Here is a 17,271-nt window from a genome sequence, read left to right as displayed (position 1 = left end):
CCGGGGGCCCCTCTTTTCTATTTTCTGCCCAACAGCCTGCCAACAGTGCCAACCCCGCACATCACCTTTCTGCAGCTTTGAAAAATGGCGAATGTCGATGACGATCTCAACGACATCAATGATATACTCGACAGCCTTCGTTCAAGACCACCAAGTCCGAATGAAATCTCCTCATGCCCCTCTTGTTCCAGGATTAGAGACAAATCCCTGCCAGGATACCGTTGCCTTCGGGTTGGGAGCTCACGAGGAATCTACCCAAGTACTTGCGCTCGCTGCGTGTTTACGTCCGCGGTTGGAGAAGCCTGTGTGGAGCAAGGGATTCTAAAATGTGCGGATGTTGACACAGACAACAAACCCCATCACTATATTGTTTGGCAAGCCGAGAACGACGGTTCACTCGTACTTCCGAGATGGTCTAACCTATTATCGTCTGCCGGAGGTTCCGCAAACTCCCTTCGGAAAGCCATATCATTTGAGATATTGACCGCTCCCGGGAAGCCATCTCCATTTCCGGACATACCTATATGGAGCCCAAGATTGGCCTGCCCTAGCAAGGATGATGGCGTGAGCTTTGACAAGATTCAGGCTTGGTTGAAGGTTTGCGAGGAAAGACACTCAATGTGTGGTAGGGTGTCTGGAGCTCCAAATTTACCGGCAAGGGTTCTTGATGTTCGCCAACTACCCGTCAAGTTGTATGAGCCACGTCCCGGTGAGTCGAAGCCATATCTGTGTCTTTCGCACTGCTGGGGTGGTTCGAGACCGAAATGCATGACTACATCATGGACACTCGAGACCAATCGCCAGGAGATTGTTTGGAACGATCTCCCCGCAACATTTCAACATGCCATTGATGTTACAAGGCGTCTAGGATTTGACTATCTGTGGATCGACTCTCTGTGCATTATACAAGACTCGGAAACGGACTGGCAGCACCAGTCGGCTGAAATGATCTTCATTTACGAGAATAGCCATCTTACTTTGGTTTGTTCCCTTTCCCTTTCTCTCTGGGGTCCTCACTGACAGCATCTCTTCTTCCACTATAGTGTGCCACTGCATCAGAGGATGACAATGGTGGATTCTATGGAGACGTACCTACCGAAAGAAGGCCAAAAGAAATTACAGTCAAAGGACCAGACGGAACAGATTACGAGCTGCTGATCAGAACGGACCTGTCGAATCGACATCTTCCATTGCCCTGGGGAGTTGACCACCACGGAAACCGAAGGAAGTATTTGCCGCTCCTGACACGAGCCTGGGTTTTTCAAGAGCGCCTTTTATCTCGCCGATTACTGCACTTCACCAAGGAAGAACTTCTCTTCGAATGCGCAGAACTCATAGCGTGCGAATGTCACCCTGGGGTTGGGCGATACGATTACCGGCCAAAGCACAGTGAGCCACTCGACAAACGTGTATTTTCTCTCTCCGAGGCTGCTTTGAAGGCACCCAAGAAGAAGCCAGAGAGTCTTGAAGAAGCCGCCAACCTCGAGGTTAATGCGACGCCCTGGGGAAGAGCAGTAGAGTGCTACACAGCGCTAAGTCTTTCATATCCACGAGACAAGCTACCAGCATTGTCAGGAGTGGCAAAACAAATCCAGAGACGTTTGCGGCCGGATGACGAATATCTTGCGGGACTATGGAGGAGCACGCTGCTACCTGATTTATGCTGGTGGTCTGTCGGCTATAAGCAGGCACCACAGCGGTGGCGTGGGCCAAGCTGGTCATGGGTATCAATCGACGGACCCATCGCCATGAACAAATTCCGACAACGGGCTAAGAACGATGCTTGCAGCGTTGTGGATGCAAGCGTACTCCTAGCTGGTCCAGACGTAATGGGAGAAGTCGAATCGGGGCACGTTATTTTGTCAGGAACTATTTGCGCCGGACGAATGAAAGAGGGATCTCATGTCGATCCCAAGATACTGCGCTACCCCAAATCTGCATCTGTTTACGACCTTCTACTGGCAGTCAATGGGGACGAGAGGCTGATGTTTGTAGACTGCTGGTATTACCTCTACGATGGCACGGTGACAGTTGGCCAAGAGGTATTTTGTCTCCGCATGGGCCTGTACAATGACGCTGACGAGTTCTGCTTGATCTTGAAACGGGCTGGCAAGGTGGAGACGTCAACTATCAATGAACCAGGATGCTATGAGAGAATTGGATACATGATGGGCTACTTTGGTGATCTCGATAGGTGGTGCGAAGGGAAAGCCAGGTCACTGATAAAGATTATCTAACATTACATCCAAATCATTGTTATGTGCCACTCTTTCAAGGCCATTACTTGGGTCTTCCCGATTACCAGCTGATTGTGCCAATGAACACCGCAAGTAGAGTCCCGACACTCATCATCGAGACAGAAGCATACGCGAGACCGGAAGCACCAGCAGTAACAGGCTCCTGAACACCCGCAGGTTAGCGATGAGGCACCAAGGCTTTCAGGGGAAGGCAACAACATACACTGGTGGAGGCCGAGGCGGGCGCGGTCGTCTCAGCTCCTGTCTGAAGAGGTTCGGTGATGGAGGCTTCAGCGGCGTCAGAGGTAGAAGACGAATCAGCATCCTCAGTGACAGTAGCCGGGGCCTCTGAGGTGACAAAAGAGCCGACGGGAGTGACTGTTGTGGTGGCCGCTGGCTCCTCTCCTCCGCCCGAGGATGAGGGGACAGCAGACAAGCCGCAAGCTTCAGCAGCGGCTGTCAAACCATTGCCGTAATGGCGCCAGATGTTGAACTGATTGGCACATTCGAGACAGTCCTCGAAGAGCTCGACCCAAGTGGAGTTGTCGCAATGTCTACCGGATCGCGAGCCACCAAGGGCACTTCCTGTAAGGGCAGGTGTTAGCTATTGTTAGAGGTGCCGGTGTGGGTGAGATATTGGTTGAGGTTGGTCAACGTACCACAGTCAGAATGGCACTCAAACTGGGGAGTGCCAGGGGCCTGGCGGGCTAAGAGGGCACCGACATCGACATTGTCTTGAGGAGAAACAGCGGCTTGAACAGCAGTCCCAGTGAAGGCGGAGAGCAGGACGAAAAACTGAAGACCACGCATTTTGAAGATGTTGCGAGAAATAACGACGAGGGCAAGAGATGGGGCCTGCACTGGGAGGGAAGGATGGGGTCAAATGAAGTTGGTAAATACGGGGAGGTTGTTGGATTGGCTACGAGAAAGGTAGAGGTGGGTGTATCTCAATATATCTGAATGTACCCTTGTCGAATGAGGATGGTCCTTGACCCCCTCGAGCGTCAACCCAATGTCGGGTCCGACGGTTCGGGGTGGCCAGGGAAGAGTGGGATGCATGGCGGCAGAGGGTGGATATTCCCTAACGAACTTGGCAGTTCAAAGTCGGCTGAAGGATTCAATCAAAAATTCCGGGTATCTTTTCACGACAAACTGGATTTGTGAGGCACATTCTGGCATTCTGCGATGTCGGCTCTTCATTTCTGTGGAATATCCTGGCTTACAGAAGTGGACCCAAGCACGCCGGATCTGACAACCACCAATCAGCTTCCGGCGATGCATCTGATAAGATGGGTGCCCACTGCGCCGAGCAAAGTTATCTGATCAAATTTATCTGATCATCTGATTGCCAAGTCTGCCAGATCCCATCACGACAAATCGGAGGGCTCGCAGGAGGGTACCATTGAATGCCACTGTTGGTCAATCCTGCTGGTGACTGAAAAGAATCAGATCATTAACTGCCTAAATGAGGGGCTCGGTGCGGTTCGCTGAAAACTCAGAGTCACTGGACTGACAGCCCAGCCTGGTCGACACTCTTCACTGTCATCACACCGCTGTCATGCCAAGTTATCGTTCGGCTTCAGGCGTCGTTATCTCACGCAGAACCCGGATTCCTGTCTTTGTCGAGACCCATACCTGTAGCATATCTTGGCTAGAGCGGAGCAGCCAGGAACAATTCTCACCCACCTCGCGGGGAAAGCAGAAAAAGAACGCAAGTTTTGGGCAAGTTGTTACTATGCCAAGGATACGATACCATACGGCATTGGTAACAACACGTGTCGGAGTCTTGGAGAGTGTGATGTGTGGTGGGGGTGGTGGTTGGGCAGGACTGACGAAAAGATAAAAGAGGAGGGGGACGGAACCAAAGTGGCCACTGGCATGTTCCTGTCTTTTCCTTCTCTGCACAAGTGGCATCCTCTATCTTAGCCGAATAGTGGTCACTCCCCCGCTTCTCATCCAGCTTGACACCATTGCACCCTTCTCAATCTTTCCTGGGATACCATCTTCAATCTTCTTTGCATAACTTCGTTGTTATCAGGTCACCCTATCCAAACAACACAATGGTTCGACGATTTCAGCAGGCTGTGGCCCTCGTTGCAGCCACTGCCACTGGTGTTTTGGCAGCCTCGGAGAACATGGGCCCTGCCTCGTTCATGTGGCCACCTGACAGAGCCTGGTCTGAGCACACTGACAACGAGGGGCCTTGTGGTTCTATCCACAGGGTTCTTGAACGGACGAAGTTTCCTTTGAGTATGTTTGACATCATTAGGTCTACATTCTAATGAGGAAACACTTGCTGATTGCTTGTAGGTGGCGGAAGAATAGCCTTGACAGCCCAAGATGACTCCTACCACGCCCAGATGAGCATCTCATTCCATAATGGTCCGTGCATCTTTGCATCCTTGCTCATTTCCTTTCATATCGACGCCTATACCAAAGTTCAAACTTCGGCTACTCCCATCGCCAAAGAGAGATGCTAATCATTAGGGCCGTTCATCAGACCCCCAAGAGCAAAAGGACTTTGGCTTCGTCCTAAACACAACGCCCATCACAGAGATCGATCCAGGGCACACCTGCCTGACCATTCCTGACCCTCCATCGACCATTGCCCCCGGAACCAATGCGACCATCCAGCTCATGTATATTGCCGACTTTGACCGGCCAGAGAATCAAACCTTCTATGCCTGTGCCGACATCCAGTGAGTCCTTCTTTCCATTTTACCATCACAGGTGTCTGTACTAACACCAAATCAAGGTATGTCCGCGCTGCCGACTTCCCACAAGACACAATCCCGTGCTTCAACGCAACCGACTCTGAGAACGACGTCCCGGCACCCACTGCCACTGGTCTCCCGACCAACCTCCCGGGTCACGGCGACAATGGGCCTCCTCTCAACACCGCTGACCCAGAGCCATCGAGCAGCTCTGTCCCATCGAACAACAACGGCAACAACAGCAGCAACAACAACAACAACACCCCCATCGAGTCTGTCAAGACCGGTCTCTCCAAGGGTGCTATCGCCGGTGCGGTGATCGGTTCCGTTCTTGGTGTCGCTGCCATCATTGGCTTGGCTTTCCTGTTTTATCGTGAGCGCCAGAGAAAGAACAGACTTATTGCCCAGCGTGATTCTGGGAGGGGTGTCCCTTGGGTTGAGGACCCTCCCAAGAAGTCGAATATTTCTGCTGATAGTGTAGTTTTGGGGACGAGGTTGTAGAGACATGGTGGGATGGAGAAGAGATGTGGTAATGACTGATATGACATGATGACACTCATTTGGAACATGGAGCAGAATCATAGTGTCTTGAACTCGCAATCCCGTGAAGACAAGCACATACGACCATAGGCAGTTGAATACACGGGATCCCGTCCGCTCTCCCCTAGTTAAGCAATTGACCGCCAGACCAGTACTCAGGTGGGTGACCACTGGGGAATCCCTGGTGTTGTATGTTTTTGGTGGTTTTGGCTTTTTGGAATTTGGCTTCTGGTATACCCCGAGGTAGATACTCTCTTTAATGCAGATGAAGAAATGAAGGTTCATTGTTACTATTGCTGAATGAATTGACCATCTATGCCACGACTAACCGCTCAAGGTTGATGCCTATTTTGTCGTAACTGCTCTAACGCTATTTAGAACTCGAACCCTCTTGAGATCACCACAGTTGCCATGAAGTTGAAAATGCTTGGAACGCCTTCAGGTTTACGAAGCCAAACGAACTCAGTATAGTTTCGCGGACATCATCACCTTTGAGAGGATTTGAGGGTCCCTCCTATCTCATAAGGACGGTGATCATGATGAGTGAATGAAGCAGGACAGTTCATAATGCCAAGACGCCTTGAAGTCCAAAGTGGGCCCAAGGTCTTGTGGGTCTTATTCCTGACCGCCTTTCGGCTCGTGTGGAATGGATTTTGGGAACGGAAATTCTGCCAGTTCAACCCCACATGAATTTTTGGGAAATTCATGCATCACAAGCCCAGGACGACCACGATATTGAGCGCCCCGGCCTAACGATCGAATCGCTAACATCTTTGGACTCCTCGATATTCTGTTCGACATCTTCAGGATCCAGCCAATCGAAAACATGGAACAACAACCAGAGCCCAGCGCTCAAGCGCCCAAGATCGAGGACCCCGCCCCCACCGAAGTCGTCGAGAATGCGCCCGTCGCAGAACAGCCAGCCCAGACCTCAACCAAGCAGGTCCACTCCTTGGTGATTGATGCCAACGCTATTATCAGAAACGATCCAACAGTATCAACGCTTCTTTCTCAGGCGGAGGAGCTGTACACCATTCCAGCGGTTGTGTCCGAGAGTGTGTGGCCCTGGGAATATTGACATCTTGGGACTGCCTCACTAAAACTTTTGTGTCTTTCAGTTCGCGATGAGGCCACCCGATCACGATACCAGACGACGCTTGCGCCATTCATCAAGCTTAGGACACCCAAGCCCGAGTCGATGGCGTTTGTTACTGGCTTTGCGCGGAGGACGGGTGATCTGCAGGTGTTGTCGAAGCCCGATTTGCAGCTCCTTGCCTTGACGTATGAGTTGGAGGTTGAGAGGAATGGTGGTGATGTACGGCGCCTTTCATGCGGCTTGGGATATTCGGGAAGGCTAATGGGTTTAACAGTGGCGCTTGAGGAAAGACCCAACGCAAAAGACCGTGAACGGAAAGCCACCGGCCAAGCAGGAGGAGACCAAAACTGAAGAGCAGGATGCTGCACCAGAAACAGTGACTGAAGCGGATGCGCCATTGACTGAGACAACACCAGAGGGGGTAGCGCAAGAATTGGAGAAGGTTGACCTGAACCAGACGCCAGTTAAGGCTGAGGTTGAACAGGCTGAGGCGGAGGAAGATGATGACGAGGAAGGGTGGATCAGTATGTGGCTTCATGAATTACCCTGAGAAGTTCTTGTTCACTAATACATACACCCGCAGCTCCCAGCAACATCAAGAAGTACCAAGCCAAGGAGAAGGGCGGCGCCGGAAAGCAACAAACCCAGCGGTTTCTTCAAGCAGCTCTTATTACGGCGGATATGGCCATGCGAAACGTTGCGCTCAGAATCAACTTGAAGTGAGTGACCTTCGCGCGAGAGCTCAAATGAGCAATAAGCTAACAATATCACAGCCTGCTTGACACCAGCCTTACCAAAATCACCTTCCTCAAGACCTGGGTTCTAAGATGCCACGGCTGCTGGAAGGTCTGCAAGGACACCACGAAGCAGTTCTGCCCGTCTTGCGGACAGGCTACCCTCACCCGTGTGTCATGCAGCACGGACGCGTCTGGCAACTTCACATTGCACCTCAAGAAGAACTTTCAGTTCAACAACCGTGGCAACGTCTACAGCATTCCCAAGCCAACACACGGCTCTTCCAACACCAAGCGCATTGTTGGAGGCGGCAAAAACGGCTGGGGCAATGAGCTAATCCTGGCTGAGGACCAAAAGGAGTACGTCAGGAAGACGGATGAGGAGCGCCGCACAAAGTACAAAGATCTGATGGATGAGGATTATCTTCCCAGTATTCTCACCGGGTCAAGGGGCCCTGGGAACGGGAGGATCAAGGTGGGTGCTGGTCGCAATATCAACGCCAAGAAGAAGAGGTAAACAGCACGTATAGACAAACAAAATAAAGTGTACATCCTGCGATGGTGCCACAAAAATGCAGATGTGGGTTTGTGTGTGTGTATTGTTCCTGAATGTCAATGACAACCTAGGGGATAATTCCACAAAGTATGAACTCCCTGAACACCTAGAGAAAAACAGAGCCCTTTTCCATTTTCCCCGTATGATTATGCGCTGGTAGCACAGTTTCGCTGCTATCGGCATTTATTGTCCACTCCTCCGCCTCCAATTCATGTTCTGCTCCAGTTTAACTGGCAACAAGTAGTGAGACCACTTGTCTTCCTTCCTCCTCTCAATCCTGCCAAAATGTCTTAATTGTGTTGATGGATAGAAAATGGAGCGCTGAATTGACCTTGAAATAGCGCTGTTGGGTATCTCCTTCTGTCGACCTATTTCCTACACTTCTCCTTCCTGCTCGGCGCTGTTTTATTTGCTGCTTTCGGTATCGTACTGGATGATGCGATCGCGAAGTCAATGTTTATTTTACTCTGTTACGCGCGCGCGGGTTAGCTTCTTTTTCGACAAAAACGTGACGGAACGCGGCATACTCTTCTCGGCGGCATCCAACAAGGCAGCATATCTCTTGCGCATCGCGAGCCGGTGGCGGGACCACTTGTCGTCGGGGGAGAAGCGCGCCGGGTGGGCAGAGCGGGTGACCTTGCCGTCGAGGACCTTTTTGAGGGTGTACTGGCGGCCGAGGCCGTCGGCGGTGGGGATGTACATGAGATGCATTTTTTTTTTTGGTTGGTTCGGTGGTGGAGGAGGTGGTGTTGTGGTTGCTGTTGGGTGATTTGGTGGTGGTGACGGGAAAGGCCGAGATTTCGAAAAGCAGCGGCGAAATCTTTGGGATTTTTTTTTTGCCAGCTTCGATGCTGGCCAAGGATTGATCGGGCGGTGAGCTAGCTGTCTGTCGTGTCGGCTGTTGCAAGTGAAATGTCGATATCACGTGCTTTATTGCGATGCTACTGGTTAATGGCACGGGCCACGTTTGGAGTTTTCGTTTGCAAATGAACGTGGTGTGGGTTCTGTGGGGCGACTGGTGGGGTGTTTTGGAACGCCAATGGCTGGTAAACCAGGCACCTTTTTGATGCGAAAGTGAGATGTGAACGTGAAACTTTCTCTTCATTTATTTTCACCTTCTTTTTATGCGCAGTGTGGCTTTCGGTACTTAAAGCATCAGGGTACTTTCCTTACAAAACAACAACAAACAGACAAGAAATGCGCCTGAAGGAACCATCAAATCCCACCAGTTTCCAGTCCCTCCTATCAACCATGACGACCAACCATGATGACAGCTACTTAGTAGTCCAGACCCTAAAATAGACCAACAAAACCGTCAAGGTACATATGAAAGAGCAAAGCCATATCATCGCATCATTATCGTAGCATGAGGCACCGATTCACCATGTCCACCTATACCTAGAAGCGCAACCGCTATTCCTCAGGCTTTAGGGCCGCCTTCCCTTCCTCAAGCTGTGGAACCTGACCATCATCACCATCTCGAGCCGAACGTGCATCCTCATCTGAAACCTCGGTCGAAGTAACACTAATCTCATCGGCATCCTGTACTCTGGCGGGCCTATATGGCCGACGTACCGGAGAGGAAGACCTAGACGACAATGATGACGAGGATGATGAAGATGAAGGCAGCGGCGGTAGCGAAGGGGGATCAAAGTCGTCCTTCAAGAACGAGTCAAAATCAAAATCGGACATAGCATCGCGAGCAATTTCTGTTCTACAATCGGAGCGAGGGAACTCTGATGTCCTCATCACCAGGTCCTGTCTTTGAGGTGGTGGTGGGGTTGCCATGAGCGCAGACGTACCGCACATCTCGCCAAGTTCGCTAGGTGGTACGATAGGTCTCGGTGGTGGCCACATACCCGGAGGTGGAGGGGGAGGCGGGCCCATTGGCATTGGGCCAGGGTAGTAAGATGGCATCGGAGGGGGAGGCGGGCCCATTGGCATTGGGCGAGGGTAGTAAGTTGGCATCGGAGGGGGAGGCGGAGGAGGGGCAAAAGACGGGCTCATGCCACCAAAGCAAAAGACGCAAGGCGGATGGGTAGGGATGTTGTTCACTGTGTTGATCAGTTGCCGATGGCATTGGTATCGGTGGGAGTTGGAGAAGTGCATGCATGGCGCAAGGGTTTGGCATGCTTTGCACGGCAACATTGACATTGGCGGAGGGGGTGGCGGAGGTGGCAGGTAACGAGGAATCATGGGAGGACCAAGAGGGAATTGTGTTGGCAAAGGAGGGGGGATCACAGATGGTCTGCTGTATACTGAGATTGCCGGCGGCGGTGTATATGTCTCTGGGGGTGTTGGAGCTCCATACGGATCGCGGCCGAACGGCGATGGCCAGCTATCTGACATGCTGTCCTCTGAGCGGTCACGCCTTTGGACGCGATGTCTGACCTGTTCTGACGAAAGGCTACGGCCGCGAGATCGATCTGGACGACTTGTGTATGAGGGCGGGGATGCGAAGCTCCGTCGCTCTCTGTGTGGTGATACCGAAGTCGATCGATATGATGGTGGCGATTCGGTGCGTTTGGGCCGCGATGCTTCCACTCTGAGACGTCTTTGACGGTGTCTCTCACGGGCCATTTCGCTCGTTTCGGCCTCGTCAGCACGCCCCCAGGGGTTGGAATCTTGGTGGCATCCCTCGAGGCCATCAGCCGTCTTGCTGACCCCGGTCTCCCCACCTCGAATAACAAGAGAGATCCTCAAGGCCTGGTTTCCAATGGCGGCTTTCTTCTTCCACCATCGACGACGAGGTTGTGGGACGTCCGCGTGATCCGCGCCGGAGAATCGCAGAAAGCTCTGTACACGGAGAGTTACAAGCGTCCAGGTTCGAGTGCGGTAACTGGTCGATGTCGCTCTCCCTCTGTCAAGAAGCAAATCTGTGATGGCGTGTTGGACTTCGTTTGGAAGGCTGCCACAGATCGTGTCAAGGTGTTCTTCATATGTCTTTTGCTTCCCACGGAGGATCCTGCCAGCCCATCCACGGCGATGCTTGTCTTGATACTGTTTGACGGCGTCGTAGAACATGTTGGCAAGGACGGACTGTTCGGATGGTTGAGCAACTGTTGACACCCTGGCTTCGGTTTGTTGGTATTCATGCACACCCACCCCGAGAGCCTTAAAACCACCCAATACCTCCCGTTGGCCGGGAAGATAGGTGATGTTCCAAGCCTCGTATACCTGCTTGCCCGCCTCGTTCTTCTCTACTTGACTAGGTGCTCAAATATTAGCACATGCCCTCCGGCAAACGAGACTGGGCACACTTACTGGAGAGGGCAATGTTCCTGGCTTATCCAATATCTGTCACTGTATACAGAGGAGACGACACTAGAGTCGTCGCTGCATATTGTCGACTCATCATCGCCATATGCGGCAGCATTGACAGGCGCTGAGTTTCTTCCTCTCTCAAGGAATGGGGATTGAGGAGAGTAGGGTACTGGACACATGACTGTGGTTGTGGAGGTGGGGTGAGCTGTATAACACGAACACCAGAGAGCAATGCTCTTGCTGCAAAGGTTCAAGGGGAAAGTGAGGGCGGGGTTCCGGGCTGATAGCTCTTATAAGCTGGGGGAGGATTGAGACCATGGAAGTGGGAGGGATCTGAGGCACAGGCGGCCGGGACGCCTTGGACTGGCTACTGCAGGAGAACACTTGCAGACAGCTGCCGTAGTTGCATGGACAGGACGACATCTCATAGGCTGGCTGACTGAGGATGTGAGAAATCGGGGCGTCTGCCTGCGCGCTGGCCCCTCTTGCTCCCCTCCAACTCTCAACTGAATGCCCGCTGATTGGCAAATTCCATTATCCAGGGCGGCCGCCAGTGGATGGGCAAAGACAATTGGATCAAATCAACATGCAGCTGCGCATTATCTGCGCCCCAACCCCTGGACGAAGGCTGTGCGGAGAGTTGTCTTGGCATATTTGATACAAAATAATGGAGAACCGAGATTGATTTTGACGCATGTCAATGGGCCAGGCCTAACAATTGACAACATTCTATGTCTGCATTGTCAAAAAAGACAGAAGTCCGAGTCTTTTTGTATGATGTGCTTGCGCAGGCTCCCAAGGCCTCCTTCTCACCCGCGACCTGAGTGCGGCTTATGTTTACCCCGCAGTGTTTCTACCCAGCGATAACAAAGAAAGAAGCTGACAAGCAGGCCTCACAATACAAACCCCAGCAGCAGCTGCGGGTTAGCATCGATCTCACCCAGGTTTCTGGTCAGTATCGCGTCCACATCATGCCGAACAATGGTCGATGGACGTGCCGCTGACCGTAGCCTTGCAACACCCCAATTGGAAAAGTGAAGCCCCCCCATTCTGCTGTTATCGTCCGAGTATCGGAGGCTGCTCGTACTTCGTGTGAGATGCTAACTGTCACCTGGTGTCCATTACTCAACCACGAGCTTATATAAGGGATCTATCATGAAATCGTGTTGAACTGGGTGATAGTGATATCCCCGATATCACCGTCCACTTCAACAGGTCATCTAGACACGAGCTTTGTATGGAATTAGTACACATAAGCTCTTCTATCATTGGCGTCTCAGACACTGAATCATCTGGCGGGCGAGAACTTTCCCTTTCTGCTTATCGCCTGGAAAGTGTGACTTGCCTCGCCTGATGCTGAGGAAAGGATATTCTTCCTTTCTTGCCTGCTCTGGCTTAGTGCATTGCCGTTGCCGGTCAAGATGGGCCAATCAACTGGCCCAATCTCTCCGGGTCTATTGTGATTTGCTCAAGCTTCATGGAGCGGGGTAAATCAACGTCGATGGATGCCATCGGGGAAACCATCTTTGAGTTGATCTTTAGGGCATCCTGTCATTTCATTGACATGCTCTCTACTTTTGAGGTCGACCTTGCCTAGCCCAACTGAACATCTGGCTCGCCCAAATGAGCGGTGCCTATCTGTTATCCAATGGCTTTCGTCGGTAACTACGCTCTCTCGAGCACCCCCTCCAGGCTCGGCTTGCCCAGCCTGCCTGAATTCCATGGCGTCGATCTAATATCGGCCGGAGCAATCACAAGGCCACTGAGCCACATACTCACTGCTGTTGTCTCTGCTGTTTCCTTGCAAACCTCAAATTCCTCACAAAATATGGGGGCCGCGGCGTATGGGGGCCCTTTTTCCATCCCAGACGAAGGCCATTTCGGCGGCCATGTCTTGGCTCGAAGAGGAGGCAAAGAAGGTGCTATATCTAGCCATCTTTCCTCTTCACTTTCGGAAGCATCCCTTCCTGACTCTCTGCCATGTTCCCATGTCCGGTCTTCAGATGCTGTCATCAGCCCGCCTTGATATTGGGATTACGTCCCACAAGAATGCCTTGGAGCCTCGCCCAGCCCCCTGCACCTATTCCACATGGCAACCCTCCGCAAAGTCTCTCTGCACGGGTAACAAACCGCGTATTAACGTCAGTATGGAGCCCCAAACCCTCAGACGCTATTATATTCTATCTTTAACATATGTTTCTCTGTCAGATACCTTGATCCTTCAAGACCTACAAGCCGCCTTTTTTCTCTCAGCTCCTTTCCATCCACATGTCGATATCGGACCTGCAAGATGTAGCCCTCTAGGTCTTGCTACGTTAGCGCCATGCTTGCTCCGGAATTCTTCGAAGGGACTGAGTGTTGATATCTGGATTCTGCCTCCTGCATGTGGTTAAAGGCAACCAATCTCAGTTGCCTCGGGCCAAGTCTGCGGTGCAGGTCCAAGTTGGTACAGGGGGTCGAATGGAACTTCACGTACAAATCCATTTGCCTCTTTTGGATTTCCAACGGCAGGATCCCTTACCCATCCGGTCCCCGGTTTAGTTCCCCAGACGGCACGCATATCGCAACCGATCTAGTTCCAATGGTCTGCCATACTCGCCTCCCTAGTGGTCTATAGTTATCAAGTACGGAAATTGGCCATCCTCTACTGGCCATGCTGAGGCCATCGATGCGGCATGCAGGAAGCCTGTCGTGGAATTACCTCCAGGACGTCCAAACTCTTGCTGCAAGTTCCGAAGCCAATTAACGACGAAGGGCCATGTCGTCTTCCGGACTGAAAGAAGAGTCGCTGCTGAAAGACAATTAATAAATGGCGAACTTCCCTGTCTTTGGCACCTTTACATTCTGCGGTCTGATATCATCTGTTCGCTCTACCAAGCACCTCACTACGCCAAAACTTAACACAATCATTCCGCATTCTCAGTTATCATGGAGTCTCCCAGCTCTGTCATTAGTGGCATATCTGAGCTACCATCTTCCGACACCATCTCACCTCAAACCTCGTCGCCACCAAGCCTGTCACCACGAAGCCCATCATCAAAACATATCCATGCAGGTTATAGGTTCGTCAGACGCCATCTCTTAGATGTTGTCTAGCTGACTGAGAAGTTACAGTTCAAAGGAAGAGAAGGATGTGGACTTCGAGTGCCGCATTCAAGTATTGGAGAGTACCGTGAAGCAACAGCAGAGTGTTCTGAAGAAACAGGAAGAGCAGATGAAAGCGTTTGAGGAACGACTGCAATTCCTTCGTCATAGGAGGTCATTCAAGAAGGCCCTAGCAGACTTGTTTCTTGGGTCCTCTTCCAGCTCCTCTCAGAAAAGCCGATCTCGGTCTCGAAGCTCTGTGGAGACGGACTCCGAAGAGGGTCAGCCCATCAACAATTGGAAAGATGCCCAAGTTTCACCGAGGTCTGATGGGAATCAGAAAACACACTCGCAGGGTTTACCATCTTCACCTGATCAACACGTTGTGGAGATCTACTCACATCCCACCAAACACAACACCTCGCCGCCAGAGCTCATGAACACTAAGGTGTCACCGGTGGAGATGATGGACACTGCTAGTCCAGTGGAGATGAGTGCTGAACGGAGGCGGACCTTGGCTCACCGGCCTCCTCTTGAGAAAATGCCAGAGCTTAGGTTTAGACCTCAAAGTCCCGTTATCGACGCCCGCCCACAATTTCTAGCCACCTCAAGCGTGTCCCCGAGCACCAGCTCTGGGTTCATCAACTCTCCTTTTGGGAGCAACAGCCACATCTCGCCAACATCAAGCTGCACTCCATTGGCCATTGTCCCTACCTGGTCATCCATGTGTGATAGTCTTCATCATTCCACCAGACAAGGAGCCTGTGAGTCTCCAGGAGACGGCGCGTGGCCCAGATCACAACCATCGCAAACCATCAATGCCAAAAACTTTTCTCCAGCTTTACCCCAGTATATTGAGCTCGATTCTTCACACATGGTCTCTTCTGGAGGACCGGCATCACAATCGACTTCGTACTTTGCCGCCTCGTCACCCAACTCTCAACAAGTGACTGCCCCCGAGTCTGCTCTCATGGTCCACTGCTCCTTTTCCGGTGCATATGGAAACAGTAACATTTGGCAAGAATCACCCATCTTGGGAGCCATGCCTTTCTTGAACCAGGGCGAACATATGTGGAACTCGCCTACAACTCATGGAGAGGCCAACACTATGAACTCATTTCCTGCAGTTTTCACTGATGCAGGAGGGGGTTATTCGACAGAGGAGAGCCGTAGCACCGACGGATCCCCCGTCGAAACTGTATATGGTCAGTCACCTGTGCTTAGCTGCGAACCATGCGGCTTTTATCCCATTGCTGGCCCAGACCAGCGTAAAAAAATGGAGAAGCACAAGAAGACCATCAAGCACAGCAGAAAAACTGGAAAGGGAATTGTGGACACGTTCCCCTGCGATCATTGTGCCGCCACATACACCAGGCGAGACAATCTCGTTCAGCACCAAAAGTCTCATTTCCAAGGCACACAGGCAGAGGTTGACTTTGCCTCTGCAACTGCATTTAATGAGGAGATGATTAATCTTGGGCATGGAATGGAATCTATGCCCTTAGGAGTGGAGAGGCCAAAGAAACGGAGACGGCGGTCATCGCTGATGAGCCCGAGGAGTGGAGAGTAGACCTGGGGCTTGCAGGGCTTCCGGCCTGCAATAAGGTATCAGAATGATGCAGCTTACACAGACGACGGAGGAAGTTTATTCCACACCCAACTTGGAGTTTTTTCTTTATTCTTTGAGGTCTTTGCTTGCTGGGTCTTCAGGTTTCCCATTTATACGACGGCTCTGTTTGATGAGCTGATGATATCATGTCCCATTGCTACGATAGCACGATTTATGAGATCACGAACTTCCTTGCCTCTCGCAGGTTTTTATCTCACCATTCGTGAAACCTCGGCGATATCGCCAGTAAGAGATGAGTGACCATGGCTTCCGCTGAGCAAACTTGTCAACGAAGCCGTGTTGACCGAGGTCGTAGCAGCCACCAAGTTCAATCTTTGCGGTTGGGCAGCATTGCAGCAACAACAAGTGTCCACGAGGCCCAAGTCTAGCCATGTATTGTACTTCTCGACACCATCAGACAGAGGACACAGAGGTGGTTATGGTTCGCGCACCACTGCAACTCCAGCTTCTCTTCACCGAACGCGGGTATTACCCCACGTTGTCTCACAGGTTGCCATGAAATACGACATCAATTCACACGTCGGCGTAAGGGACTGCATTTGACACTTATCAGTATGCTTGGAATCTAATACACATGACGGGATAAAGTGCAGGACGGACAAGTGGCATTGCTTTTGAACCGATGAGAAGCCATTGCCAGTTCACGGAACAACCAGAGAAACACCATCATGCATGAAGTGTACGCCAGCGTCAATTTCGGCGGCCAGCTGGATCGAACTTAAGATGGAACGTCCCATGGGAACCCAAGAGGTCCAGGTTCCATCCTCCCGCTTCACCCACATGCAGCGTCACGGTCCAGATGTAAAGCGGTCGCTAAATTGATGCGCGTGACAAGGTCCAGAAATAACTGTGCAGATCAAGTTCCCAATATCACAATGCATGGCATCGCGACACAGCAGAAGATAAGCTGGACCTCGGGCAGGATTGCGAACACCTGAAGGGTGATAGGCGAAACCGGGGTTATTCCTCCTGTATTGCTCCAATCCCACCTGCCCACGGGGAACGAGCGCGAGCAGAGCCTCATCAATGGCGGGGTTGCAATCACCTGACGCATGATGTCTCACTTCATGTGGTTGGGTTCGTCAGGATCTTTGGACGGCACCTTGTGGCCGCTTTAGCGAGGGAAAAGGAGGGTTAGGGTTGGTGATATCAACGAAGTTCGTCAGGGGTTAAGGGGCTCAGGGGTAACTGAAGGTCCGATTCGTCAATGGCTGGTCGTACCATTCACTCAATCACAGCATCGGATGACGGCACTAGCGCGCCAATGTACCTAACCAATTATTTTCCATTCTACCCTCGGGGAAGGTCGAGCTTTACTCTGCAGCGATGCAATGTGCCTGGTTCGTTACACCACAAGAACTAGTTGTCTTACACAAATGGACCTTTTCCAACGAATGATGCGCCCTGCCAATGATT

General features: G+C 51.7%; 8 protein-coding genes across 8 annotated transcripts; 5 read left to right on the top strand and 3 right to left on the bottom strand.

The window, feature by feature from the left end:
* Window positions 1-84: 84 nt before the first annotated feature.
* Window positions 85-2,237, top strand: QC761_206790 (uncharacterized protein; the record flags this gene model as incomplete). The annotated part of the gene is made up of 2 exons (XM_062876416.1): window positions 85-981; window positions 1,044-2,237. The coding sequence occupies 2 exons, from the start codon at window positions 85-87 to the stop codon at window positions 2,235-2,237; spliced, it is 2,091 nt and encodes a 696-aa protein (XP_062735009.1).
* Window positions 2,116-3,605, bottom strand: QC761_206785 (uncharacterized protein). Its single transcript, XM_062876415.1, has 3 exons — window positions 2,897-3,605; window positions 2,461-2,822; window positions 2,116-2,400 (listed from the first exon to the last, which is right to left on the bottom strand). The coding sequence occupies exons 1-3, from the start codon at window positions 3,045-3,047 to the stop codon at window positions 2,299-2,301; spliced, it is 615 nt and encodes a 204-aa protein (XP_062735008.1). The 5' UTR covers window positions 3,048-3,605; the 3' UTR covers window positions 2,116-2,298.
* A 692-nt stretch (window positions 3,606-4,297) lies between these two features.
* QC761_206780 (uncharacterized protein) lies at window positions 4,298-5,800 on the top strand (the record flags this gene model as incomplete). The annotated part of the gene is made up of 4 exons (XM_062876414.1): window positions 4,298-4,487; window positions 4,548-4,619; window positions 4,738-4,936; window positions 4,993-5,800. The coding sequence occupies 4 exons, from the start codon at window positions 4,298-4,300 to the stop codon at window positions 5,450-5,452; spliced, it is 921 nt and encodes a 306-aa protein (XP_062735007.1). The 3' UTR covers window positions 5,453-5,800.
* A 319-nt stretch (window positions 5,801-6,119) lies between these two features.
* Window positions 6,120-7,876, top strand: nob1 (20S-pre-rRNA D-site endonuclease nob1). The gene is made up of 5 exons (XM_062876413.1): window positions 6,120-6,546; window positions 6,610-6,806; window positions 6,862-7,111; window positions 7,171-7,306; window positions 7,361-7,876. The coding sequence occupies exons 1-5, from the start codon at window positions 6,318-6,320 to the stop codon at window positions 7,836-7,838; spliced, it is 1,290 nt and encodes a 429-aa protein (XP_062735006.1). The 5' UTR covers window positions 6,120-6,317; the 3' UTR covers window positions 7,839-7,876.
* A 36-nt stretch (window positions 7,877-7,912) lies between these two features.
* On the bottom strand, window positions 7,913-8,727 carry NOP10 (snoRNP complex protein). The gene is made up of 2 exons (XM_062876412.1): window positions 8,405-8,727; window positions 7,913-8,344 (listed from the first exon to the last, which is right to left on the bottom strand). Exons 1-2 carry the CDS (start codon window positions 8,586-8,588, stop codon window positions 8,340-8,342), a joined length of 189 nt encoding a protein of 62 aa, XP_062735005.1. The 5' UTR covers window positions 8,589-8,727; the 3' UTR covers window positions 7,913-8,339.
* Window positions 8,728-9,290: 563 nt separating this feature from the next.
* On the bottom strand, window positions 9,291-11,320 carry QC761_206750 (uncharacterized protein; the record flags this gene model as incomplete). The annotated part of the gene is made up of 3 exons (XM_062876411.1): window positions 9,291-9,794; window positions 9,846-11,085; window positions 11,142-11,320. 3 exons carry the CDS (start codon window positions 11,318-11,320, stop codon window positions 9,291-9,293), a joined length of 1,923 nt encoding a protein of 640 aa, XP_062735004.1.
* A 1,665-nt stretch (window positions 11,321-12,985) lies between these two features.
* QC761_206740 (uncharacterized protein) lies at window positions 12,986-13,534 on the top strand (the record flags this gene model as incomplete). Its single annotated transcript, XM_062876410.1, has 2 exons — window positions 12,986-13,286; window positions 13,350-13,534. The coding sequence occupies 2 exons, from the start codon at window positions 12,986-12,988 to the stop codon at window positions 13,532-13,534; spliced, it is 486 nt and encodes a 161-aa protein (XP_062735003.1).
* Window positions 13,535-14,069: 535 nt separating this feature from the next.
* QC761_206730 (uncharacterized protein) lies at window positions 14,070-15,795 on the top strand (the record flags this gene model as incomplete). Its single annotated transcript, XM_062876409.1, has 2 exons — window positions 14,070-14,203; window positions 14,256-15,795. 2 exons carry the CDS (start codon window positions 14,070-14,072, stop codon window positions 15,793-15,795), a joined length of 1,674 nt encoding a protein of 557 aa, XP_062735002.1.
* Window positions 15,796-17,271: the final 1,476 nt, after the last annotated feature.

The sequence above is a fragment of the Podospora bellae-mahoneyi genome, chromosome 2 (genome assembly GCF_035222275.1).
Source record: "Podospora bellae-mahoneyi strain CBS 112042 chromosome 2, whole genome shotgun sequence".
Taxonomy (NCBI): Eukaryota; Fungi; Ascomycota; class Sordariomycetes; order Sordariales; family Podosporaceae; genus Podospora; species Podospora bellae-mahoneyi.
Note: the sequence above shows the minus strand (reverse complement) of the source record. Positions and strands in the feature narration are given on the sequence as shown.